General features: G+C 43.4%; 1 protein-coding gene across 4 annotated transcripts in view; it reads right to left on the bottom strand.

The window, feature by feature from the left end:
- The window catches only part of LOC136675532 (muscleblind-like protein 1), a 111,873-nt gene that overhangs the window by 7,935 nt on the left and 76,724 nt on the right, over positions 1 to 27,214 (bottom strand). For 3 of the 4 annotated variants that reach the window (XM_066652103.1, XM_066652106.1, XM_066652104.1), the window contains exons 3-6: positions 24,913 to 25,083; positions 11,355 to 11,564; positions 4,478 to 4,717; positions 2,087 to 2,237 (exon numbers count right to left, since the gene is read on the bottom strand). In XM_066652103.1, the coding sequence (XP_066508200.1) occupies positions 2,087 to 2,237; positions 4,478 to 4,717; positions 11,355 to 11,564; positions 24,913 to 25,083 (772 nt within the window). Of the gene's footprint in view, positions 1 to 2,086; positions 2,238 to 3,017; positions 3,072 to 4,477; positions 4,718 to 11,354; positions 11,565 to 24,912; positions 25,084 to 27,214 lie in introns of all 4 variants that reach the window. The other variant, XM_066652107.1, reaches the window with a different exon arrangement.

Here is a 27,214-nt window from a genome sequence, read left to right as displayed (position 1 = left end):
GTGTGTGTGTGCATGCAGGTAGGTGGGGGGTGTGGTGTTTTGCAGTGTGGGGGGAACAAGAGTATCAGTGTGGTGAAAATCGATGCGACTCTATTTTTAGGACAGCAGTGAGATGACTTTGCTGTGGACGGGTAGGGCCGAGCTGGCGCCGGTGCTGACGGACCAACCGGGACAAGGATAATGATGATGCTTCACCTTGACCGAGCCTACTTATAAACACACTGCGGTATTAACACAGTGCCAGGCCTTCTGCGAGCAGCTACTGGGCCAGACAGCCATTTTAGGTAAAGAGGTTTTAAGATTTTACGGCCCATATTATTTGCAATAAAATAGTATGTAAACACTCTTAAGGCTGATTCGTTATGATTTATAGTTATTTTTACAATAACGAATCCAGCTCCTGTCCACAGGTGGCGCTGTTTTGTAAAGCTTTCTGTTACATCTCTGAAGAAGAGCTAGAGTAACGGTGCTGTAAACTGTTGTGGGAGTGTGTGTGCTATCTGCATGTGTATACAAAGTGGACATGTTCTTTTTCCCCCTTATGAAGTAACTATGATGAATATGTAGTCACCTAGATATAAGCATGAGTAAACGAAATGATAGGACACATATGGGATTTAAGGCATTCCAGTGTGGCTCACATAGAGGAAGCAAATTTAAGAATGGGCTTATTCGATTGTTAACAGACTCAAGGTTAACAGAGGTTGCATCATCCAGTCGTTTTTATCCAGTGTCTGATCACACTTGGATTAAAGACCGCAGACAGAATGAATAGGACTTCTCAGAAATAGAGGAACAAAAAGATTGGACAGACTCAGTGGTCTATGAAGAATTAGGGGAGAGGAGAGAGAGAGAGAGAGAGAGAGAGGGAGAGAGAGAGAGAGAAAGTGAGAGAGGGGGGAGAGAGAGAGTGAGAGAAAGAGAGAGAGAGAGAAAGAGAGAGAGAGAGAGAGAGAGAGAGAGAGAGAGAGAGAGTGAAAGAGAGAGAGAGAGAGAGAGAGAGAGAGAGAGTAAGATAGAGAACGTGAAATAGAGAGAGAGAGAGAGAGAGAGAAAGAGAGAGAGGAGGGAGAGAGAGAGAGAGAAAGAGAAATAGAGAGAGAGAGAGAGAGAAAGAGAGAAAGAGAGAGAGTGAAAGAGAGAGAGAGTAAGAGAGAGAAAGTTGAAAGAGAGAGAGAGAGTAAGAGAGAGAAAGTGAAAGAGGAGAGAGAGAGTGAAAGAGAGAGAGAGAGAGAGAGAGAGCGAGAGAGAGAGAGAGAGAGAGAGAGAGATTGAAAAGAAAGCCTGTAGCAAGTTAATGAAGACATTTTTAGATAAGAAAAATTCTTTAGAGGTGAGCACTTAAATATATACAGCTTTGGTTTTGCTAAATTAAATTAATGTGCAGAATAATGTCCTTCAACGTTTATTTATGTTAAAAATTCTTAATTTATTCATTATTATAATGGAAATTCTGGATAATAAGTTGCACAGTTCTGGAGAAGCTCCTATAATTTACAGAACAGAGTAGGAATTCTTCTCATTGACGGTGACAGGAACCAGGCGACTTATAAACGTAAAACCTGAGGTAAGGTAGTTTCCTGAAATGGCTATGAAAATGTACCTGATGTCTAACACATAGGTCATGTATTTTATTTAGATAATATTTTAGATCAAATAAAATATTGATACTTTTTTTAAAGGATGTTTTAGTATAAAACCCTTTTTCGTTTTATGCGAGAGCGCAAAGATGAGGTTAAATCGAGAAAGAAGAGCACTGAGTAAAAACAGAGAAAACGAGAACGGAGAAGAAAGATGACTGAAAAGTGGCCTTTCTGAACAGGTCTGTTAACACACGGGTAGGACTCTGCTGTGGTTTTTGTGTGGTGAATTATTCCGAAAACTAAAAAAGACTGACTAATGTTCACTAAACTACGGTTTACATTCAGTAGAATAAAGCAGCTTAAGGTCTTTGTTTCCTATCATAGGGTCATTGCACGTCTGAGACTGAAGGGGGCGCTCTGCAAAGTTAGTACTGGTCATGCACAGGGTGGGGTCAATAGATCAACTTAAAGGTGCCCAGGTAAAGGTTTCAAATGCGGCTTACCTGATGGTATGAAGGCTGCCTGTTGATGGAACTGCATGTTGGTGAGGGCCTGTTGATACTGGAACATTCCAGTGTTAAACATGGCGGTGGCACCATTGGTTTTTTCAAGTGCGGGTCTCTTTGGTAATGGAGGCAAAACTGGTGGTAACCCCTGGTGGTGTCCGGACACATTTGAGGAGGAAAAGAGAGAATAGAGGGAGCAGAGAGACATATTAGACGACAGGAAGCTAGACCATGGGCATAAATATTTGACAAACAGCAAGCAAGCAGTGGCCTACTCTAGCCCTCACAGTGGTTCAGATTTCACATGAAAATTAATGGCAAAAAGAGCTAAAACACTGGCAAAGGACACTAGAATTAATTTAATAAAATAAAGCAGGCACTTGTTTTAAATGGTGGAGCTTTCCTTCAATGTGTATAGCAACTAATAATAATAACAATAGACAAAGATGGCTTTAACAAAGAAATCTGCACTGCTAGCTCCATGATAAAGTCCAAGCGATGTTAAATCTCGCCCCCCACCATTTCCCAAAGTTTCCATGCAGAACTACAAACATGCAGGATACGTAGACACAACATTTTGATACTTCTGTAAGGCTAATTATTTGAATTAATTTCAATAAATGTAATTACCATTACCCTTACATGGTCACTCTCTTGATACTGGCTTGTATCAGCAGAGGTGATGAACTGACTGTGGCGGTGAAATTTGGAGATACCATCGCTTACAGGTTTGCTAGACATTTGCTAGCCGTTTGCTAACAGAAGTAAATACTGGATGTTCATCCAGGAACGTGACACAATCAATTAATCACCCCTTCTCATAAGTATAATATAAAACAATGATAATAGTTTGTTTTTAACGTTTTAGTTCAACATACTTTCTACAGTAGAGCTACATGCCAAGCTAAAAGGTGAAAGGTCATAGTACCAGGTCAAAGGTTGCCTCGAGGGGTCGCTTCAGTGATTTGACAGCCGACTGAGTCTTAATTAGCAGGCAGCGAGCACATGATGGCAATGGGCCAATGGGGATCAAGCGCATTAACATAAACAGCAAGCAGAGGTGCATCATGGGGGCAGCAGTGCAGTTTTGGGTAGGTGAGAAAAAACAAACAAAAAACAAAAAAACCAAATCATCGGAATGCAGGTATACAACAAATAACAAGACTAATGCATGCACAGTAATGACAATTAGTTACTGCAAGGGCTAGTCTAAGGGTCAATGTATAAAAAAAGGGTCAGTTACTGCGATAGATAGAAGAACATTGTAAGAGCCAGACACTTTCTAGGCACTTCTACTGGCAGAAAGGAATGATCATGATCGTCAGGAGTAATACAGTCAGAATCAGCCCCTGTGCCTTTGTACTGTGTGTGTGTGTGTGTGTGTGTGTGAGAGAGGGATGTAGACATGTGTGCCCCCTCACACCCGCCGCATTCAATGACAGGGAACACAGTAGTGTCCGATGGAAAACGGGAACTCATTTTTGTCTGAACATTACATCCCGGTTTCTTGTATATTTCTGAACACTTCCTCTGAGTCCTGTTTTCAAGCCTTCACCTGTTTCCGCAGACACCTCAGCGTTCACCGTTCATCTCCTGCTGATACATGTTCTAATGGCCATGTCTGAACAAAGCTGGACATTTCTAGATGTTTGTTTGGTTGGGGATCAGAAGTAGACACTTTGAGCAATGGAACACATGAACAGGAATCTGATTAAATACAACTGGGGTCAGCTCTGAACACTCAGAATAAGCTCTTACCCTCGCTTCAGAATGAACAGAATTCCTCCAACAAGCATCATTTGTACAGTGACAGACACGGAGCAGAGAGCTCTGACGCTGCTCTGATTTGTGAACGTGCACACGCCAGGACTCCCTTCATTTCTATCCCGCTGATGGGATGGCCACTAGGGGCCTGCGGAAACGCGAGTGCTGTCCTGATGTTAAAAACACAGTTGAGGTTTAAAACAACTCGTACAGGAAGTGGGTCAACCGAATACAATGATTTTATTTATTTATATTAGTTATGATTTTTGGGTGCATTTTGCTGTGTTCACGTAACCCGCTCGTTAAATCAGCTGTTATACCTGTGCTATAACTCTAAACCTGCCTTAGAATACCTGCAACTGACTTGAGCCTCAAGCATATTCAAGAGCAAAGACATCATGTTTATAATACAGTTATAACAGCTGACAGGAGGAGGGTTAAGTGTCCAGACCAATCAGTTTAAACGGACTTGGGGGTCACAGTTTGGCATTGGGGAGACAGGAGGAAGGGGGGCTAAGGAGCAGAAAAGGCTGAGGTTTGTGTAAAAAGGATTGGAGAAGGAGGTTTGTGTTTGTGTGTGTGTGTGTGTGTGTGTGTGTGTGTGTGTGTACGTCTTCCTCCTACCATGGCGGCGGCAGCAGCGGCCTGGTTGACTTGGTGCTGGGCGGCCTTGATCTTGGCCTGGAGGTGTGCCGGAGGGTGGAAGTACTTGCACTTCTCTCTCGAGCAGCGGCCCTTGATGTAGTCCATGCACACGGTCACTGTGTTGTCGTTGGTGTCGATCATGGTGCTGTCCGCTGGGTGAGCAAAAGCGGCAGTCGTTCTCCCTCGCGTGCAGTTCCCCCGCTGGTACTCCCGACACACCTGAGAGAGGCCGTTTTGTGGGGGTCAGGAAAAGAGAGAGAGAGAGAGAGACAAAGAAAGCAAGGCAACCTGTCATCACTTGACATCCAAAGTATGTTTATCTTAAGTGTGTAATAAATATGTATTTACACATTAACAACATGTGCAACAACAATGTAACTAATGCTCATTTATTCACTGCTAGAGCAGCGTGACTAAGCTAATGTAAAAACATCTGTGTATCAATGTCAGTTGTAATTACACAAGGCTTTCTTGATAGTTACCATATAATTACACGTAATTACACATATAAAACATGGAGTGGATATACAATACTGTTTTCAAGTCAATACCTGTAATTACATTGTTATTGCATGTGATGTTAATTTATAACTACATAAACATAAAGTGGGCTCATATGTAACTAATAACAGCTACTGTGTAGTAAAACATGAGATGTGAACATGAAAGACAATCCTAGAGCGCGGCAAATGTGAACCAGATTGGGTCCGACCACAACCTGGTATGGACTCATTTTGCCCCTGTGTCCAGTAGGGGGCGGTCAGTGGCTGCTGAACCTGAGATTTTTCTAGTTGAATGCAGACAGGCTTCGCTCCCGTGAGCAGTGGCTTTACCTGGGAGACGGCGTCAAGACAAATCCTCATAAATCACCAACACAAACGTGATGCCGCAGCCTTGGCCCGGCTGCATCTGCTGCAGAATCACAGGGACCCAGACAGCTGCAGTCTGGCCCAATCAGACACTCCGAAAACAACAGAACAACGTACTAAACTAGACGTCTCATGTCACTGGGGTGGGACCCTCAAAGACAGGTCTGTCAACCTTTAGTTAAGGACATGATTGTATTAAATTCTGTTGAAATTCTTTATTTATTTTTTTATTTCTCCTTCTCCTTTAGTCTCTCTCTCATTGTTTCTAGGTTCCACTTCTTCCTCCCTCTCTTATTTTTCTCTTTCACTCCCTTCTCTTATTTGGTAACCTTTCCTTTTCTTTCTCATTTTACTCTTTTTCCATACTTTTTTTCCTTACTCTTTTTTCCCCACACATTCTGTCGTGTTGCTTTCTCTCTCTTGCTTTCTTAATAACTTTCACTTTCAGTCTGTCTTGTCCTCTCTCTCTCTCTCTCTCTCTCTCTCTCTCTCTCTCTCTCTCTCTCTCTCTCTCTCTTTCCCTCTCTCTCTCTCTCTCTCTCTCTCTCTTTCTCTCTCTCTCTCTCTCTCTCTCTCTCTCTCTCTCTCTCTCTCTCTCTTTAGTCTGGGAACAGTTACGTATCCACAGACAGGGCTTGTTGGTTGACGTTTTTATATATATTCCTGTTGATATACTTCTGTAAGTGTGACTAATCTACAACAAATACTGTGGTAGGTTGGGGTTTGGGGGGGGGGGGGGGGGGGGGGGATGGGGGATGGGGGGGGGGCTCTAACTCTTTCTCTCAGAGTGGTCAGAGGCCCTTCTGGGGATTTCCGACTGAACCTCAGCATGACAGACTGATTCAGAGAGTGTTGCCGGCCACTCCTTGCGGTCCGGCATCAGGCCAAAGGCCAAAAGCCAAACATTCCAGTGACCTGAGCGGACCCCTGTCGCCATGGACACCGCCTCTCCCGCCAGTCATTCGAGTGAGTGACTGGCAAGTGGGGACTAATGAAATCCACTGGGCTCTGGCTGCTTTTTTACAGAGATGGAGGCAGCCTTGTTGTCAGGCAGACGTTGAGAAAGAGGGGGGTGGGGGGGGGTGGGTAGCAAGAGAGTGAGATATGGCAAGAAATGGAGAGAGAGAGAGAGAGAGATAGCAAGTGAGATATTGCAAATGGAGAAACACAGGAAATTAGATATGGCAAGATAGATAGATAGATAGATAGATATAGATAGATAGATGAAAAAGTGAGAAATGTCAAGAGATAAATTGAGAGAGTGAGGGTGGGGAGGACGAGAGACACAGACACAGAGAGCAGGAGACTAGCCAGAGATTTGGGGAATGGAGAGCAGAAGAGAATGATACAATACATCGGTCTCTATGGAGATGGGGCTGGCGTTCCAGATGGAGGCTCTTCTCCACTCAGGGCTCTATTCAGGTTCAGCAGCAGTGGCACACGCCAGCTTTGTGTCTTGGCACAAAAGCCCAAGGAGGGAGATAGACGACACAGAGAGGACGAGAGAGGTTCCCTTTACAGGCTCCCTCTCTCTATCTCTTTCCCTTTCTTCCTCTCTTTCTCTTTTCTCTCACCCACTTAGAGGCCTTTTCTCTCTCTCTCCATCACTCTCCCATTTTAACTTTTTCTGTCTATTTTATTTATTTTTCCCCTCTTTCTGTCTTGTTGTTCTCTCCTTTTTGTTTGGTCTTTCTTTTGCTCTCTCTCTCTCTCTCTCTCTCTCTCTCTCTCTCTCTCTCTCATTGGGAGCTGAATGCAGACCTCAGTGATATAGTGTCATTGCTGTGTTTAATTGCAGAGTTAACTGTAAAACGGCACAGCTCTGCTGTGGTTCTAACCACATGTTTGTCTTGTTGGTGTGTGTGTGTGTGTGTGTGTGTGTGTGTGTGTGTGTGTTTGGAGCCAGGCTGCCCCGGGCCTTGACTACAGACAGGATGACATGCTGGAATTGAGCTGAGACGTCTTAAACTGCTGTGGATTTATTCGCATGGAATCAAATATATCAGTCGCCGTGTTGCCACTAAAACCCACTAATCCTGCACTATATGAGGTTTTTGGACACCTGTTTCTACTCCTATGAGAAAGCTATGGATTAGATGTTGGAACATTGCTGTGATCTGCTCCACCTCGCCCCAAAAGTATAGCTCTATTCATCTGTCACCACAGCCCAGTGCTGGGGGGGATTTATAGCCCTCTTGCTGACACTTGGCATTGAGCACAGTGATCTTAGACACTGATGTGGCTGCTGTAGATCATTTTGGAGATTATGCAATGCTTCTTACCAAAAGTATATTCCCAGGATTCACAAAATATGTCCAAAATATAACTTGTAAAATGTCTATTAATTTTATTTGCAGATGTTCATGTGAATTTCTGGCAACCCAGAAACCTACCTCCAACCCTAAGCTTAAAGGTAAACATAAATCTCAAGTCCAAAAGGTTGAAAACAACAGCAAAATTGTCCTTGTTTAGCACTATTTCTAAAACCTAAAACTCAAATGAGCCCTAACTCTAAACCTAGCCATAATGCTAATGCTAACTCTAAAACTTAATTGTATATAAATGTAAACCTTAAACTGACCTGTAAACCCAGCTATAAGCTTCAACAGAGTAGAAACAACATGGTTTTGTGTTTGCGAAGTGCTAATGCTAACAGATAACATTTCTCTTGTTCTTCTTCAACTACATTACAGACAGTTTGGGAAGATTTAGCGAAACAGCGCTAACAGTGGACAGGAGGTCACTAATCATCTGGTGTGTCCGTATACGTGTAAATTATATGTGAATGACAACACTGAATTTTGTTTTAGAGAAGAGCAAATAATTAAAGTCCATTCAAAGCATACGTGTGTGTTCCTTTATCTGAGTGACACTCAAGCAACTAAAATAGGCCTGCTCTATTTTCAACAGGGTATTTTTAGCCAAGCCCATATCTCAGGGAATTAGGCTAGAATGAAATTTTGCCCAAGATGGTTCAATATACTTGACTGCAGTGCTTTCAGCTGCACGGAAATAGGGCGCGGTGGTCCCCAAAGTCCCATTACAATGATATTAGTTTGCAAATGATATATATGAGAATCATTTGCGCATCTGAGCCACCAAACGTTGAGATGCAATCTTCATAAATGGAGTGTCTCTGGACTGTTCCTGTTTATGATGCACCTTTAACAGTTTTATAGCTTTCACTGGTCTGGAAAGATTGACCCTTTGTAGTGTCCTCTATTCATTCATCCTTTACCTGGAAACATCACACACTCACCCAGTCACTCACACACACACACACACACACACATGTGGACAGTTTCACACACTCACCCAATCATCCAAACACTCACTCGTTCACATGGAACTCACTTCCTCTGCTTGACTTGACCTTCATCTCCTCTTTCCCTCTGAGTCTTGGCCCTGTTTTTAAGCTCCTCCCACTTTCTTCCACTGCTGGTCATTGGAGACCTCAGCTGCTCAGCGCTAATTAGCGTGCAGCTCTTACACCTTCTCCACCCACTTCCCGGCGATTTTCCTCGGATGTTTTCTGGGATGCTTTGCCGCCAGCAAACACAACCCTCCTCTCTTTACTCGCTCCATGCATTATGCAGGAGATTGACTTGCTGTCCAATTAATAATTATTGGCAAACAGAGCAGGGGGCGGAATTAGCAGAGCGTTTCGGATTTATCTCCATGATGACTGGAAAAAATAAGAGTATTCATGGAATAATGAGGTGTTTTGTCAGCGTTTCGGAGGCATCCAATCGGATCCAAAGATACCCCCCCCCACCCCTACCCCACCCCCACTTTCTTGTGCTCTGTTCTCAAGAGGTGCTTAATGAAGAATTTATGCTAATGGAGTTTGCGCATCCCAACCAATGGATGGCCATTTAATACATAATTAAACCAAACAGAACTGGTTTGTGTAGTTCTTCAGAAGCCTTTGATTTAGCCTGAATTAGCACGTTATTTTTCAATGAGGGACAATATGAGTAACAGGTGGTCTCGCTGAAATCTAGCCACTCTGTCTAATATTTGGTGATTATGTGGTTGTTTTGCTAATATGATACGATTATTTAACTTATTTCCAGATGTTTTCTCTTGTTATTAATTTTTCTTGATATGTTTTAATGTAATAAGACAAGTGGGCCTGCCAATGGAAAAAAGACACTGGAAAAACATCACTTCACAAACAAAAACATCTGGAAATAAGTTGAATAATTGTACAATATTGTTTATATTTATTTTGTTTGGTGAATTTTGCCTACATTTCACTAAATTAGTCATCTATAATCCCCCCCATCAATCCTACCAACCTTTTCCCAAGACATGTGTGGCCAGCCTACTGAATAGTTTACTGTGCCACAGGGGAATGCAAACTGCTCATATCTGTCACATTAGCTAGCAGACACCCATGCTAGCTAGCACCATGGGCACTGATGATGGGAGAGGGGGCTGTCCTACCCACCCATAGAGCAAGACCAATTGTGCTTTCTAGGGTAGCATGACTTTGTCCTGTGATCTCCTAACGATAGGACTGACGCTTAGATCACTGCACCACTCTGGAGCCTCATTTAAATATATTGCATTAGAAGACTTAGCTATGAAGAGTAACTGCATATAATTTAAATGACTTATTACTAGTGATTATGTACAAATATATGGTTCTAAAATAACAACTTAAATACATCAGCACAATAGAATTATACTTTCTGTATTTCACAAGGGAATACTGTTATGACAATGAGAAATATTATATTTATCTAACTAGCTTTAAGATGATTACACTTGCCAAGATCTATCTTTTGCAGTGCGCCCCAGACACTCAGAGGAACACTTCAGGTTTCAATGAAGCAACACCAACAGCAAGCACGATGCGTCTAATTACATACCTTCAAATATAGCGTCTAATGAACAACCGCGGTGCAGCAGTCATGGAACGGTGAGTCACGGAAATAATCTGGCTTTGCCTGCTGGCCCTTATTTCCATTCTGATAATTGCTGCTGTTTTTAATTGATATTTTCAAAGCCCAGACATGCATCTGATTCTCAATCAAGACGTTGCATAAAATCAGCGTGGAAATGAGCCATGTCAATGACTTTCTGCCACGTTAACAGTTCTCAGAAACAAAGTGTGAATCCCATAAAGTTGAGGCCTATTTTTATTTATTTTTCATTCATCTTCTGTAACTGCTCCATCCTGACCACGGTCACAGTGGATCAGGAGCTTATGAGGAATCCCTGGACACAAGACAGGAGCACACCGGACATGAGACCAGTCCATCACAGGGCAACACACACTCACACACCTGTGGAGACACAGTCAATCCACCTACCACCATGAGTGTTTGGACTGTGGGAGGAAACTCAAATGACTTGAGGTAATCAAATAACTTGAGCTTCTCTCTTTCCTTTCCTTAAACTAATACACACCTGTACCACCTTCAAAATGCAAGGGAACGACCAATACTCCAGTCAGTACTTTATTTAAAAACAAGCCAGTCACAGTCAACGTGATTCAGAAGGCCAGTCTCTGTCTCGGACTGTAAACAAGACAAGGTCGTCTATGCGTCACTAAAATGAACAACAGCTGATGTTGTTTCAAATCAAGAAAGTTATCAATAAAAACAACTCAAAAACAGCTGTTCGACAGCTGGCATTCGTAGCAGAGACCAGGACCAGAGAATCAAAAATGATGATTTAAACTCAGCAAACTACATTAATATTGTTCTTCCAGAGACATTTGTGTGACTTGGAGGTGTTGGGACATCCCCTGGAAACTCCCCCTGCTCCCCATTAGTGGGGCAATATCCACTAGCTTGCTCCTTTTTGCTCTAGGGGCCACAGGTTGACTACACAGTGCACTACAAAGGGAAGATGGAGCATCTGATCTTTAATAAACCTTCAATCACAAATTGAGAGAGCCAGGAAGTAAGCGATGGACAAACAATCAAAGCCATGCTGTACTACTCCTGATATTAAGAGCAGCAAGGAGCACCTACCTCCAGTCGATCCGTCCTCATGAGCTTCTGGGCGGCAGCAGCAGCTGCGGCAGGCACTGGGACGTTGGGGCTGCTGGTCACTAGTACAGGGGCACTGGGGAGGATCTCGGTGGGCACCAGGCCCGGCGATACAGGGCCCAGGTATGGGTTAAACGCTGCTGCCGCTGCTGTGGCATTGGTGGCCAAACTTGGCGTGACAGAGAACATGGGCTGCAAATGTAAATGAGAGAAAATGAGGTTAGAAAACAGTGGAATTTTGTAATGCTTTGCTTTATTTCAAACGTTGTTTTACCACAAATATTTCTTCTTTACCAAATTCTTGCTACTTTTACATGATATTTCCAAACGTTTGCAGACTTCTTAAGTTGTATCCACCAATTATAGACAGATATTCTGTTATTTGCATAGTTTGTATAATATCTGTATAAATGTGTTGCTGAGAGATATTCCTTGTGGCTTATAATTGGAGGAATAATAAACATTAAAATATCTCAAAAGCAATTAAAGAGAGGAATGCCATTGTACTGTTGTTTTAAAGGCTACAGGTACCATGTTAAACCATTAATACAGAGAATGGCCTGTGGAAAGCACACTACACATGGGCATAGTAGCGTGATCTCATCTAGCAGGTTCTTAATGGAAAACCATCATGAAGATACTCCATCCATCAATTATCTGTAACCGCTTATCCATTTCAGGCTCACGGTAGGTTCAGAGCCTGAAATGATTTTGCTACAAACCTAGCGGTGTGCAATCATAAAGTTATAATTGTAGGAGATTTCAATATCCATTTTGAGAAGGAAAGTGACCCACTAAAAAAGGCATTTACCTCAATCTTAGACTCTATTGGTATTACTCAAAATGTAACAGGGCCTACACACTACTGCAGCCACACTTTAGACTTAGTTCTGACACTAGGTCTTAACATTGACAAAATTAATATCTTACCGCAATCCTCAGCAATCTCCGATCATTACTTAATTTCATATGAGCTACGTTTTATCCATAATATATGTAAGAACCCTCGCTATTCTACAAGGCGTATAATAAAACCATCTACCGCCCTACAATTTATAGAAAACCTACCAGAACTATCGACCCCAGTTCCAACTCCATCAGACCCAATGGACCTAGATGTACTAACTGATTACCTAGAAAATACCTGTCGATCTACTTTAGAAAAGGTAGCACCACTTAAACATAAAAGTATAAGACAGAAAAAGCTCGCACCATTACGAAAACTAGAGCGGAAATGGCGATCAACCAAGCTTGAAGTGTTCCATTCTGCCTGGAAGGACAGCCTTATAGAGTATAGAAATGCCCTCACTAAAGCTCGCTCAGCATATCTGGCCTCGCTGATCTCCCATAATAAAAATAATCCGAGAGCACTGTTTAGTGTGTTTTCTAGAATTACAAAAAATCAAGCAGGTTCTGAACAACTAATTCCAGCAACTCTCACCAGTAAAGATTTTATGGACTTTTTTAATAATAAAATTGAGAATATTAGACAACAAACTCTAGCCACAGGATCAAATCCATCCTGGCTGCCACCTGATGTGAATGAAATAAAACATAATATAACTGTAAAAGAAAGACTTGAAACCTTTTGCCCACTCCCACAATTAGAACTAGAGAAGATTATCACCTCCGCAAACTGTACAACTTGCACACTTGATGCAATTCCCACAAAGTTGCTCAAAGAAGTACTACCAGCTATTATTGATCCTCTTTTAACTATAGTAAACTCATCGCTTAGTCTGGGCCATGTACCCAAAGCTTTTAAACTAGCAGTTATTAAACCTATGATCAAGAAACCAAATCTTGATGCTAGTACACTGTCTAATTACAGGCCTATTTCTAATTTGCCATTTCTGTCTAAGATCTTAGAAAAAGCTGTGGCCCAACAACTTAGTTCATATCTACATAAGAATCATATATATGAAAAATTCCAATCTGGATTCAGGCAACATCATAGTACAGAGACAGCTCTAGTCAAGATAACAAATGATCTTCTTCTTGCCTCTGATCAGGGCCACATATCCCTGTTGGTGCTTCTTGACCTAAGCGCAGCCTTCGATACAATAGACCACAATATTCTCATAGAAAGGTTAGAAAACATGGTTGGAATCACAGGGACAGCCCTATTATGGTTTAAATCTTACTTAACGGAACGTTATCAATTCGTAAAAGTAAACAATCTAAATTCAAATTATTCTAAAGTAAGATTTGGAATTCCACAAGGCTCTATTTTAGGACCATTATTATTTACATTATACATGTTACCGCTAGACACAGTTATAAGAAACCATGACATTAACTTTCACTGTTACGCAGACGACACACAATTGTATATTTCAGCCAAGCCCGATGACAAACACAGATTAAAGAAAATAGAGGACTGTGTAAAAGACGTGAAAGGCTGGATGTTGCGTAACTTCCTCCTCCTAAACAGCAACAAAACAGAGGTCCTGCTTTTGGGTCCAAAAGTGACAAGAAATAAATTATCAGACTTAATTTTAAATCTAGCTAACTTTCCAGTTAAACCTGGTTCAGCAGCAAAAAATCTTGGTGTCATAATTGACCCGGATTTATCATTTGATCAACACATAGGTAGTATCACTAGGACAGCTTTTTTACATCTTCGCAATATTGCTAAGATTAGAAATGCCTTATCCCTTCAGGACGCAGAAACATTAGTACATGCCTTTATTACTTCAAGGCTTGACTACTGTAACGCACTACTGTCAGGATGCACCAGCAGCAATTTAAGAAAACTTCAACTAGTTCAAAATGCTGCAGCTAGGGTCCTCACTAAAACTAGAAAATTTGAACATATCAGCCCAGTTTTATCATCACTTCATTGGCTGCCTGTTAAATTCCGCATTGACTACAAAATTTTGTTATTAACATATAAAGCTCTACATGGGCTTGCTCCTGAATATCTTCAAGATACAATTTCCTATTATGAGCCCCCACGTTCACTCAGATCACAGAATACTGGATTTTTAAATGTTCCCAGAATTCAGAAGGCCTCAGCTGGGGGAAGAGCCTTTTCTTATAAAGCCCCCCAACTCTGGAATGATCTTCCAGAAAATGTTCGGGACTCAGACACAGTCGCAATCTTCAAATGTAGGCTAAAAACTCATTTGTTTAGTTTATCATTTGGTAGCTAATGCTCCCCCATAGATAAAGGCGGCAGATCCGGGGGGTCCATGGACACAGGGAATTATAGTATACTGAGACGCTGGTGCTGTCGTCCCGCCGCTTCTCGCGATCACTCAGGTTTGTTGACGGTGGAGCGGAGGGATGCCAGTGTTTCAGGATGCTCCCGTGTCTGTGTGTCCTCCTGGTTCTCTCCTTTTAGTTAATGCTGTCATAGTCAGATCTGCCGGAGTCATTAGCCACACTCTGGAAATTTTCATATTTTCTACTTTACAAACACAAAACAGTTCAAAACTAATTCCATCCCTTTACATCTTTCCGAGTAAACGACTGCCACCTGTCTGTCTGGACACTGATGGATGACTGTCGAGATCCTCCTCCACGCTTCAGACCAGCTGCCCACGCTCCAGCAACCACCAAGTGCCTTGAAGCTGTCCCTACACTGAAGTTCTCATGGACTACTAACTATCATCACCAGTAGATTGACCAGAGGAGGATGGGTCACCCCTTGTGAGCCTTGGTTCCTCTCAAGGTTTCTTCCTCAGCTGGGGGAGTTTTTCCTTGCCACTGTCGCCCCTGGCTTGCTCACTTGAGGGTTTTACATTTGTCTTTACATTTCATGTCAAATCTTGTCTTACTGGAATTCTGTGAAGCTGCTTTGTGACAACATCAGTTGTGAAAAGCGCTATATAAATAAATTTGATTTGATTTGATTTACCTGAATCATTGGGTGCAAGGCAGGAATACAACCCGGAGGGGGCGCCAGTCCTTCACAGAGCAACACACACACTTACACACTCACACCTACGGACACTTTTTAGTTGCCAATCCACCTACTAATGTGTGTTTTTGGACTGTGGGAGGAAACCGGAGCACCCTGAGGAAACCCACGCAGACACAGAGAGAACACACCACACTCCTCACAGACAATCACCCTGAGGAAACCCACGCAGAAACAGGGAGAACACACCACACTCCTCACAGACAGTCACCCGGAGGAAACCCACGCAGACACATAGAGAACACACCACATTCCTCACAGACAGTCACCCGGAGGAAACCCACGCAGACACATAGAGAACACACCACACTCCTCACAGACAGTCACCCGGAGGAAACCCACGCAGACACAGGGAGAACACACCACACTCCTCACAGAAAGTCAACCGGAGGAAACCCACACAGACACAGGGAGAACACACCAACTCCTCACAGACAGTCACCTGGAGAAAACCGACGCAGACACAGGGAGAAAACACCACACTCCTCACAGACAGTGAGCAGGAATCGAACCCACAACCTCCAGGTCCCTGGAGCTGTGTGACTGCGACACTAACCTGCTGCGCCATCGTGTTGCCCTCATGAAGATACTTTCAGTATGAGTTTGCACTTTATTCAAACAAAAATAAATAATAAAATAAAATAAAATAAATAAATAAATAAATACAACAACAACAGCTTGCTGCTATCACCATTTGTGAACCACTTCACAGAAAAAAGCCTCATATTGCTTAAGAAACATAGACCTGGCAACCCTTGTAATGAAAGGTATGTGTGAAAGGGACTTAAAGTTGTTATGTTTGACTGCCATTGGATCCACCCCGACTAGTATAAACCTATAACAAATGTAGGTAGACATTAACCGTTCTGAAAGTGCTTGGTTGGCGTTTATTGACATAAGACAATAGATTATTTCTAATTATGCTCAGTGAGTCCTGTTCCTTCACGTCTGCCTTGTTCATGTACAAATCAGTGTAGAAATCAGTGCCTGGCTTGTTCAAACATATACTGTGCCTAGCGCGGCAGTGCGTGGGAGCAGCGTTTGGGTGAGAAGGGCAACAAGGTGGTGCTGGGTGAGTGATGGGTTAGAAAATGCAGCACGCTGGAGCTCAGGGTAATGTGCTGTAGCTGTAGGCACAAAGAGAAAGACTGACCTTTGACCTGCTTTCACAAAGCCCAGAGCATCTGGTTCTAATATCAAATTCTAATATAATTCATGTCTGCTTTTTTTAATACGAATGCCTTTATGGAGACGTGGTACCCCCGGCACTTGAATATCATTTGCTAGGAATGACGCATGGTCCACTCTCATGTGCTTTGGAGTACATAGCTAATAAACATAATAGGCTTCTTACATCAAAGGGACCATAAAGCCTTTTTAATGTAATGAGAAGGGTGCATTGTGCGAGTGCTCTGTTCAGTTGAGTTTCGCTAAACTCAATTCAGTTCATTTCAGTGTTTCATTGAGGCTCATTCTCTGTCATCAGCAAGCTGGGAAGACTAGTACGTGCTTCCTTTGTTGCAAGCGATGACCAGTCACATATATGCTATCTGTTCAAGTAGGGCGACCAGATCTGAGATGGTGTAAAGAGGACATGTCTCCGGGGGTGGGGTGGGGGTGGACGACTACTGACGTGCAGACTGACCAATTAAATGTTTACAGAGAAGGTTATCGACCAATAACGGTAGCTCAACAGTCAGACCGTCCAATCAGAAGATTTTAGGCTACTTCACCACGCCCCTGTCACGCCCTCGTCCTGTCATGTCTGTTTTCCCTGCCATGTGCTCTCTCTGCACATGGCTCTGTCTGTTATTGTCCTTGTCTCCGCCTTAGTCCCGCCTTTGTTCTGCCTCATCGTCTGTGTCTCATTTGTTACCCTGCCCTCTCATTATCTGTCTCAGGTGCGTCTCGTCTGTGTTTAGTATTTAAGTCCCCTTGTATCACTTCCTCTTGTCGGTCATTCGTTCTTGTACTGTTTCGGTCCATGTTATCAAGTCTGTCACATTCTCAAGTCTGTCTGTCACCGCTGATTCTCCGTCATTGTTTTCCATGTCGTCGTTTTGTTTCGTTTCCAAGTCTAGTCTGTCTCTGCTATTCTTCGTTTTGTTTCCTCCGTCTTGATTTGTCTCTCAGTCATCATGTTTCCTTTCTTTCGAAGTCTATCCGTTTTGTTATTCTTTTGTAAATAAATTTGTTGTGTTTTAGTGTGTGCGTCTGCCACCATCAGTCCGTGACAGCCCCGTTCTCACTCAAGTGAACCAATCAGAGTAGGGGAGGGTGGGACTAGTTTGTGAACAAAACGCTTCTCGAAAATTCTACGTAAGCTCTAGAAAAACAAAAACCCGAATGTTTGTGACATTCCGCCCGAATTTTTTTTAAGTCTAAAAAAGAGGACATGTCCGGGTAAAAGAGGATGCCTGGTCACCCTAGTTCAAGGTAAGCTCTAAAAGATTCCTATGAAGCATCCACCTGCATTGGTGTTTTTAACACAAAAGTAAATGTAGGTAGTGTGGAAGTATATTTCCTAAGTATAATTTATGTAGTAAATATACTAGTATCAGTGCACTAAGTGTACGATTTCAATATTTATTGGGATAAATCTGGCCCGTTTTATTGGTTTATAAACATATAATTTAAGTATATTTTAGACATTCGTGCAGTAAACTGAGTACACGACTTGTTTAATTCTAAGGTATAGTGTGTACTGCAACTATACTGAATGTAAACGAGTTTACAGGTATACGCTAGTTATATACATCTATTCCACTTAATACGAATGAAGCCTCTTACAATACTCTTAAACCCAGCCTGGTATCATGGTGACAGCACAACTATTCTAATAAAAGGGCATTAAGGGTACTTGTAAATTACGTTCGAAAGAGACGTGAATGGATGGGAGCTTGATTAGTGACGGTAAACAAAGCAATCATAACCTAGATATGTTACGTATATCTGGAGCACTCCTTTAATTCACTGTGTACTACATTCTGAAGATCATGTTCACATTTAGAGAATAAAATGTAAAATGAATAGTGTACAGTGTAAGAATGGCATACAACAACAGTGTGCCACAAATCTCAAAAGGGAAAGCCATCCTCCTTTGAGCAGAATGTGGAGTTAGAATGCAGATAACACAAGGTGATGAGGGAGATTAACAGAAGCACTGTAATCCAAGAGAGGAAAGATCAGTGGGATGTTGCTGGTGACATGACGACACGGATGGAAAGACACTAACAACACTCTGTAAATGAACGATGAGAGCAATTCTGGGGTTTTACGAAATCAACAAATTCTTGATAGGGGTAGATGAGGCAACAGTAATACACTACAACCCCAGCATGTCTCATCATCATACTAGGAGCATGTTGCCATGGCGCTTTGATTTGCTCTGATACACACACCGAGCCTCAGTGGTCTGACATGAGAACGTCTTCCAGAAGAAATGATAAACGTTGTTTACATGCTGTTTGCTCTCACGTGTCCCTCATTAGCTGAGGTACGCACAGAGTAAATTTCTTCTGAGGCCACGTGTGCCACTAAAGATGTGAGGCCAAGTGTTTACTGAGGTTGGAGTTCATGTCCAAAATTTCTCGCCAAGAGTTTCCTCTGAAATCAATTATTGAGGTTTAATAGGTGGGTTGTTTGTGTGTATTGCTGCAGAAGAGGCAGCTGCGACTCCTTGGGTGAACATCGCTTTCTCGTCCCCTAACATCCACGGCTGGAGTGCCCTTGAGCAAGGCACCTAACCCTGAACTGCTCCTCCAGCGCTATGTATGGATGCCCAAGCATGGACTCTCAGTAACACTGTTGGATTGAAGGGATAGAGCATGGTGTCTTTAGGCTCATGCGCAGCTACTCCAGACTGTGCCCCACTGTGTCTATGCAGACGCCTGGGCCCAAAGTAAGTGCACATGAAAGTAGTAGAAATCCCCGTACACAGCGTAGAGGATTCCAGAGGAGCCAAATTGGAAATGCAAGGCTGTCACCAGCTTCGGCAGAAACAGGCCCTGTAATCCAGGACATCGTCTTTGAGATGGGGAATTAGCGAGGCCTAATTAGATCACCTTCAGCTGATCACCACGCATGAAATTAAACCCAGCTTCGCCACATCAAAGTGCGGGGATGCGGCGAAGGAGTGGGAAAGCAGTGCGGGGTTGAAAGAAAACAAGGGGTGAAAGGAGTTATCCCTGCCTTCTCATCTCCCCATGCCTTTGTGTTTGTCCTCTTCTTCTTTTTAATGCTGCTGTCTCGCTGTGTGCGCCTCACCCCGCCTCTCTTCACTCTCCGCATGCGGTGTGACCTAAAGAAAAAGAACCCCTTCGGCTCAGTTGCTGTGAGATCCGTGGCTTTTTTATTCTCGGCATCCTCTTCCCCGGTCTTTTATTGTTCCTTCTCAAGAAGTCCGGGAGGAACACACATGCCCACGTCTGTCAGCCCTGATATGCACTGATAAGGTCTGACCACAATCTTCCTCTCAGGACTATTTACAGCTCCTCCTTACTTCTGTATGGACTGGGCAGATAAAGGTCCACAGCTAACAAGGCCCTGGGAAGGACAGTGCTTTTTGTACAGGCTTAAACCTTGCCCACTGACTAACCGCATCCAGACCCCCGGGGAGATCCCAGTGTGAAAAACATACGGTGGTTCTTTATCCATTTAAAGGCTTTATGAAGAATGTTATTAACATTATTTGGAGGTTCCCTAACTTTTACAAGGTCACAAAGTGTCATTGATGTGAAGCACAACAGCACCCCCTTGTGGATCATTCTGTAAATGTGAGTGAGTATGTGAGAAGTAGTATATTGGGTATGAGTGAGTGAGTATGAATGTGAGTGGTGGAATGTGTATGTATCTGAGTGAATGAGTGAGTATGTGAGGGAGTGAGTGAGTGAGTGAGTGAGCATGTGCAAGAGACTATTTTTTGTGAGTGCGTGATTATGTAGGTGAGTGATTGAGTATGTGAATGTGAGTAAGTGAATATATACGTTACACAGTGACTATGCATATATCTAAGTGAGTGAGTGAGCTACAATCCAATTCCATCATAGGAATCCTTCATAGCTGCACATGTCCTTCACAAACAGGGTCTTTACAGACAGTAATTAAGGTCATTCATGATGGATAAGTTGAGAGCACCCTGATCAAAACTGAACACTCTGTATGCCAAGTTCTTTTTCTTCTTCAGATTAAAGATCCTTAAAGGGGTCTTGGCTTCTATGTGGTTCATAAAATCACATAATTGACCCAGAACCTTCATGTTATGTGCTTTAAAAGCATTCTTTCCTTTCAAACAACTCAAAAGTGCTTTTTAAAAGACAGTTCTTCAGGAAACAAAAATCGTTCTCCCCTGGCATTGCTCCAAACAACCTTTCTGGCACATTTTATTTTTAAAAAGTGTTGTAAATAGATTGGAGGGAGTACAGTTTTTAGACATTGCCAATTCCACCCACTAGCTAGGTCTCCTGTGATCACAAGTTGGGAGGGTGAAGACTAGCTAATGCCTCCTTGTATTATTTTCAAACGGAGATTAACACTGAATCGTCGGAGCTCAGCACACTTGAAGGTGGACATTAACTGCACATGTCCTGTATTAGCTAATAGACGTCTGCATTGGCCAGCATTACGCTCGGTGACTTCCGCAATGGCAATGTGAGCTCTTATCACGCAATATTACGTGGCTGCTTATAAGTACGATCTAAAAAATCACATTACTAACCAAACACTATTTAGACAGTGCAGAAAATGCTCTGTATCGTGCTCTATGATCTTTTTTATTCACAGTAGCATATTCTCACAGCGTGTCCTGTCCTTGTTTTTCCAAATTACATGTCCTTGCTGAGCATTTCTTCCACATTCCTGGCGGCATTCGTCCCTGAACCTGGACACTTCCACTCTTTAAAAAACGCTGGTGAGTTTGTTTTTGGAGAGCGAGTGCTTACTCTGTGCTTAATAGCCTGTCAAATAAAGTATGCGCATACAAAGTATACGCCCACACGGACAACCTAGGGAACATGCTCTTGAGCAGCGCTGAAAACCCTGGACCCCCTGGATGTGGACACTGTCCAAACGGCCTGCTGCACTGTGGTCATCTTTCTTTTGCCCAAATGGAATTTGAGTATTTCTGCTACAATGAGCCCAACCCAAATCTTCACTGAGACATTTTACAGTTTGAAAACTCTGAAAAAAGCCAAGGTGCCATGGCATGGCCTAGAGCAGTGGTTCTGAAAGTGGAGATGGGCGAATTTGGGTGTTTCAGAGTGAGTGGCCTCGAGATTTTCAATATTTTCCAGTATGGGGACCACTGGCTTGGAGTGTCCCACCCACTGGAACCCCACACAGTGTTGGTGGATTCCACTGCCACATCCTAATTTTTGTTGGAAATCTAAAATGAAGTGTTCATGTTTAGCTCCTGAAGACCTTAACGAAGGGCTTAGCTTAGCTTCACCTGCACATATCTATATAGCGCTTGTGAAGTACTTGGATAATTTTCCAATTTCCGCCAAACGTTTGATCATTTTGATCAGTCTGATCAATACCTAATGATATTTTAAGGTTCTGGCATCCGTAACAGCAGTGAGAAAAAGAGTGATGGGCTATTTCTAGTGTTAAACTGCATATTTAGTGCTTGATTTTTCAGATGTGAGTCAGATCAGGTACGATTTCCGTACTGTTAACACGTTGGATAACAGCAGCATTAGAGCTGCCCACACTGCAGCTTAACCTTCACATACACACACACACATACACACACACACACACACACACACACGCACACACACAGCACAAGAGTCTTTACATAACGCTAATGAAAATAACGCTCCCCTTACATAATCATGATATACAGAAACTTTCCTCAGTAGCTGCAGCCTTTAGCATAACATTTGTCCCTGAAATCTACAGCCTGGTTTTATGTGGAACTTTACACCTCAGAGTCCTCTCCGGTGGATGAATAGAGAGAAGGAGAGAGAGAGAGAGATAGAGAGAGAGACAGAGTAGGAGAGAAGGAAACAGAAACAGAAATACGGCACAAGAGAGTGCTGTTAATTTGCCTGCAAAGACAGCGCTAGGGGCCTATGGGGACACATTGCACTTGCTGGGTTTTCACCGAATGGGGCCGAATATGCAATTAAGGCCATTTTCACAATACCTGTCTGATCCATCTCCTCAAGTAGCCAAGGCCCTGATCCCTTCCAAAACAGCACATGTAAAACAGAACCACTTATTATTTTTAAACCTGGTCGTGTTTCCAGTTCTACCTGCTGTTGTGTTGTTTCTAAAACTTCAGTAAGGCCCAGAGTAAGACAACGCCAAGCATGGTATATCGATTCCACTGTGGCTTCCTAAATATGATGGTATTTTAAAGTGTGAGGCCTTCAGTACAGCTTCTGAAGACCTTCTGAAGACAGGCTGCTTAGCTGTAGGGCGGCACGGTGGCGCAGCAGGTCACACAGCTCCAGGGGCCTGGAGGTTGTGGGTTCGATTCCCGCTCCGGGTGACTGTCTGTGAGGAGTGTGGTGTGTTCTCTCTGTGTCTGTGTGGGTTTCCTCCGGGTGACTGTCTGTGAGGAGTGTGGTGTGTTCTCCCTGTGTCTGCGTGGGTTTCTTCCAGGTGACTGTCTGTGAGAAGTGTGGTGTGTTCTCCCTGTGTCTGCGTGGGTTTCTTCCGGGTGACTGTCTGTGAGGAGTGCGGTTTCCTCCCACAGTCCAAAAACACACGTTGGTAGGTGAATTGGCGACTTAAAAGTGTCCGTAGGTGTGAGTGAATGTGTGTGTCTGCGTTGCCCTGTGAAGGACTGGCGCCCCCTCCAGGGTGTATTCCCGCCTTGCGCCCAATAATTGAAAAACATATGGATAACTTCTCCACTTTTTTCCACTTTCCAAACAATGTGGTTCTGAATCTTCATCTGGGACATGGCATGCCATGTTGTAGTGAACTTAGCCTGAGAAACACTCAACTTTAGCTAAACCTGACCAGCATTCCAAGGCTATGTTTCCTAGCCCATGAGTTATAGGCAGAGGAAATGCCTTCCCAAAATCTAGGGAATCAGTCCCAAAATGAGTCTGTTATCCGATTCCAGACACTTGGGATTTGAGACTTTGGACGGGATGCAACACACTGATGTTTATGAGTGTTTGTCACTGTCTAGACAGCCTTTTGGAAAAGCTCATCCTTCCACAACCCATACATCAAAACCTCAGCCTCATTCTTGAGGAAAATACAAAGGTAAATGTAACCAAAGTGGGTTTGTAAAGCTATCACAGAATCAAAAGCATCACAGAAACTTTCTGCTTCTGCCCTGAGAGTTCTGTTTCTTGTCTCTCCGGTGGTGTTTTTAAACCTATATCGATATGCCCAACACTGTTTAACACAATAGCCCTTCACACACATTCAGCTGTTAAACACACTCAAGACCTCATTGTTTTTCCTGGTAATGTATTGACTCTTTTCCTCCCGAGTCCTCCCGGTAATTACACCGGAATTGTACATTCGTGTCAATATCCATGTCAATTTTACAGGAATAGTGGGATTAATATGACATACTCTTGATATAACCCTGTTATATATGGTATATATATGGTATTAATTTTATTTACTTCACAAAACCCATAGGACCACAGAACCCTGGAGCTCTACTGCAGCAAAACTACCTGCAGTGCCATGGTGCTGCCTCTTACTGTTTAAACCTGTTGAGAAATAGCTCCTGTAGGGAACCAGACATTGTCCTGCCATGGCATCGCACCAAAGAGCCCTATCTAACATCTTTACTTTGAGATTAATGAGAAAACGTCTTGTTATTTCCAAGAAAAGCGCCTCAGTTCTAAATTCTAGTTGAAAATGCACCACTTGCCTGTTCTAATCCCAGGTTCCCAGTCCCAGAATGTTCTAATTTCCTGTGTTTTAACACAGCACTGTCAATCCAAAGCTGCTAGAACGAGGTTGAAAACCTTGCCCTAACCCTTTCTCTTTCCTCTTTACGCTAGGTGTGTGTTAGCGAGCTGGAAGCATATGCCTTAGGGAAGCAGTAGCTGTCTCCCTGCTCTCACCTCACCACTGCCCGGAGATTGACTGATGAAGTGTCAGTGTGGATTCTCGTCTCCTTGCTGGGGTTCTGCAGCGGACGAACAGCTTGGTGATGACAGCTCTGCCTGTAGCTCCCTGTCATAAGTGAGCGGCTCTTTTCTGCAACAGCAGGCCTCTTGGCGCTCGGGCTTTCCCTGCTGTGTCTGGCCCTCTTGTTTCTCTCACTAAAGTTAGACATGGTCAGTTCTCAATGGACACAGCACCAACAATATCCAAGGCCAGGGTGGCATATGACCGGTTGGGTTCTTCCGTCCACCACCGATCCAAGGAGCGCTTGGACCTCTTCAAAAGACTGCGGCATACTTTTACGAGCTGCCGTTGGGAGTCAGAGAAAAACAAATGTGATCTCAGCTGTAGCTTCGGGATTTTACTGATGGCGACGTCTGCATTTCGTGATTGACAACTGGCCAATCAGAGCTCTGCAAGGTTTACATGTCATGGTTTGGTCCTTACTTGCTTGGGATCCATTGCTACAGAGAATGAGTGTGTGTGTGTGTGTGTGTGTGTGTGTGTGTGTGTGTATTTATTTCTCACCACAGGCTGCAGTTGCGTGCCAGGCATCATGGCATTGGCCAGCTGCATCTGCTGTGCAAGCATGGCCATATTCTTCTGCTGGATCAGGTTATTCCTGCCATTGATCTCCAGCTGCGTCTTCAAGTGTGGAGGAGGGTGCAGGTACTTACAGTTCTCTCTGGAGCAGCGGCCCTGAGAGAGAGAGAGAGAGAGAGAGAGAGAGAGAGAGAGAGGGAGAGATTATCATGACATTGTTTTTGCTGTTGATACCAAAAAGAGGGAGATGAATGAGTGATAAAAACGAACAGAAACAAAAATCAGTGAAAGTGGGAGAGAGGTTGAGAAACTGAAAAAGAAGGGAAATGAGGTAGAGAGAGAAAAAAGGAATTGGCTTCTTTAGTTCCATGGAAAAATGGAAGGAAAAACAAGGCAAAAAACCCAAACAAACACAAAAAACTGTTTCTAAACTGTCATCCACAGAAGTGGAATATATCACTGTGTATGATCAGTACACAGAGAATTATAAACACACTATATTATATTGAGTGTGTGTGTGTGTGTGTATTGCATGGGACTCCCCTTTATACTTCTCCCAATATCCCACTTGCTAACTCCTTCTTTCATCAGATTATCATTCTGTAAATCTATACATCTCATCATAGAGACATGCTGATGACACACACTTAATCCAGTAGAGAGAGAGAGAGAGAGGGGGGGGGGGGGTGTATGTATTCCTCTCAGGTGCAGACAGAGATGGAGGTGATTATATTGGAACAGTGTCTGAAGCAGCACAAGAGCAAGAAGTGGATTGTAATTCAGCCAGTCATAAACCCTGAACTACCCAGGCTTTCTCTCTCTCTCTCTCTCTCTCTCTCTCGCTCTCTCTCTCTCTCTCTCCCTCTCTCTCTCTCTCTCTCTCTCTCTCTCTCACACACACACACACACTCATTCTTTCATTCTCTCACCCTCTTTCCATCTCGTTCTCTCTCCCAGACTCTCTTTCCCTCTCACAGTATCTCTGTCTCCCTTTATGACTCTTTCCCACTCTCTTTTACTCATTTTCCCTTTCTCTCTTGTTCCCTACATCTCTCTCTCTCTCTCTCTCTCTCTCACCTCTGTGCTCAGAGCAGGCCCATGCTGTCTTGTGCTACACTCCCCATGAATACTGAGCAGAGTTGGCCAGGAGGGGGATTGTGGGTATAATTACTCAGGAGCAAACAAAGGCTATCACACAGGATGCTGCTGATGACCCCCACCAGCCCCCTGCAGAACTGACACACTCCACGTCCCCTCTGTGTGTGTGAATGTGTGTGTGTGTGTGTGTGGACTCCATCACTTATTTCAGAACAGCCAGCCCAAACTGACCATTGTTTTTGGCCCAGAAACTCCTCCACCACGGCTACCACTCTCTCTCTCTCTCTCTCTCTCTCTCTCCCTCTCTCTATCCCTGTTCCAATCCCCCCCACACACATAATTGGCTATGAGAAGAATCAGTCTGCCTGGCAACTAGACGACGGAGCCACCTGATTGGCTGGTGGCCCAGCGCCTGACTGGCTTCCAGCTCGGTGCTGCCTCTGAGGGTAACCTTATTTAACTCTCTGCATGTTATCGATTCCTGCTAATTGCTAAATTCTTTCCCCTTTACAGGGTGGACCCCCAGAGCCCAGGGGTCCGACTGTGCCTGTACCTGCATTAATGCTGCCTGCTGCCCTCTTCTCTGCCTTAAAGCGACAGCACAGCCAAACATGTAGAGTGCATATGGGAGAGTGTGTCCAAACATCAGTGACCTCCTCTGCTCCCTGTTGCGTTTGGGTAGGGAGGAAGCAAACATGGCTTTTTGAGGCTCTAGGTTCGGCAGGTTATTCAAACAGAACATCACACCAAAAATAAAAATAAATGAACATTCACTGCTGCTAAATGGCGAACGTAGTAACAGAGACTCATAGAGAAACACTGCTTAGATTCAGACCTCCTCATATGTTCAAGATGTTGACTATAATGTAGTTGAACCCTGTATTTTTGCTACTGGGGTCCCCTAAAGTTGCAAAGTGTAATTCATTCTTACCACACTGTTCTGAAATCATAGACAATTGGAGGGATGGAGTTTGTGGTTTCCAACCCTCGTCTAAAAAGTTACATAGTGCAGTTTCTGCAGTGCTGAGCCTGGAGTAGCTTTATTCTCCCTTGTACAGGTCAGTGAACAATCACTATGATTTTGAAGCTGGAATTATGAGGTAAAAATACTACCATTGCTAATTTAACGCTATCACAAAGCCTCCTCGTCCAGTCCCTCAAACACCACACGAGCACATTGTGAACGTTA

This window comes from Hoplias malabaricus, chromosome X1 (assembly GCF_029633855.1).
Source record: "Hoplias malabaricus isolate fHopMal1 chromosome X1, fHopMal1.hap1, whole genome shotgun sequence".
Lineage (NCBI taxonomy): Eukaryota > Metazoa > Chordata > Actinopteri > Characiformes > Erythrinidae > Hoplias > Hoplias malabaricus.
This window is presented reverse-complemented; position numbering and strand designations above follow the sequence as displayed.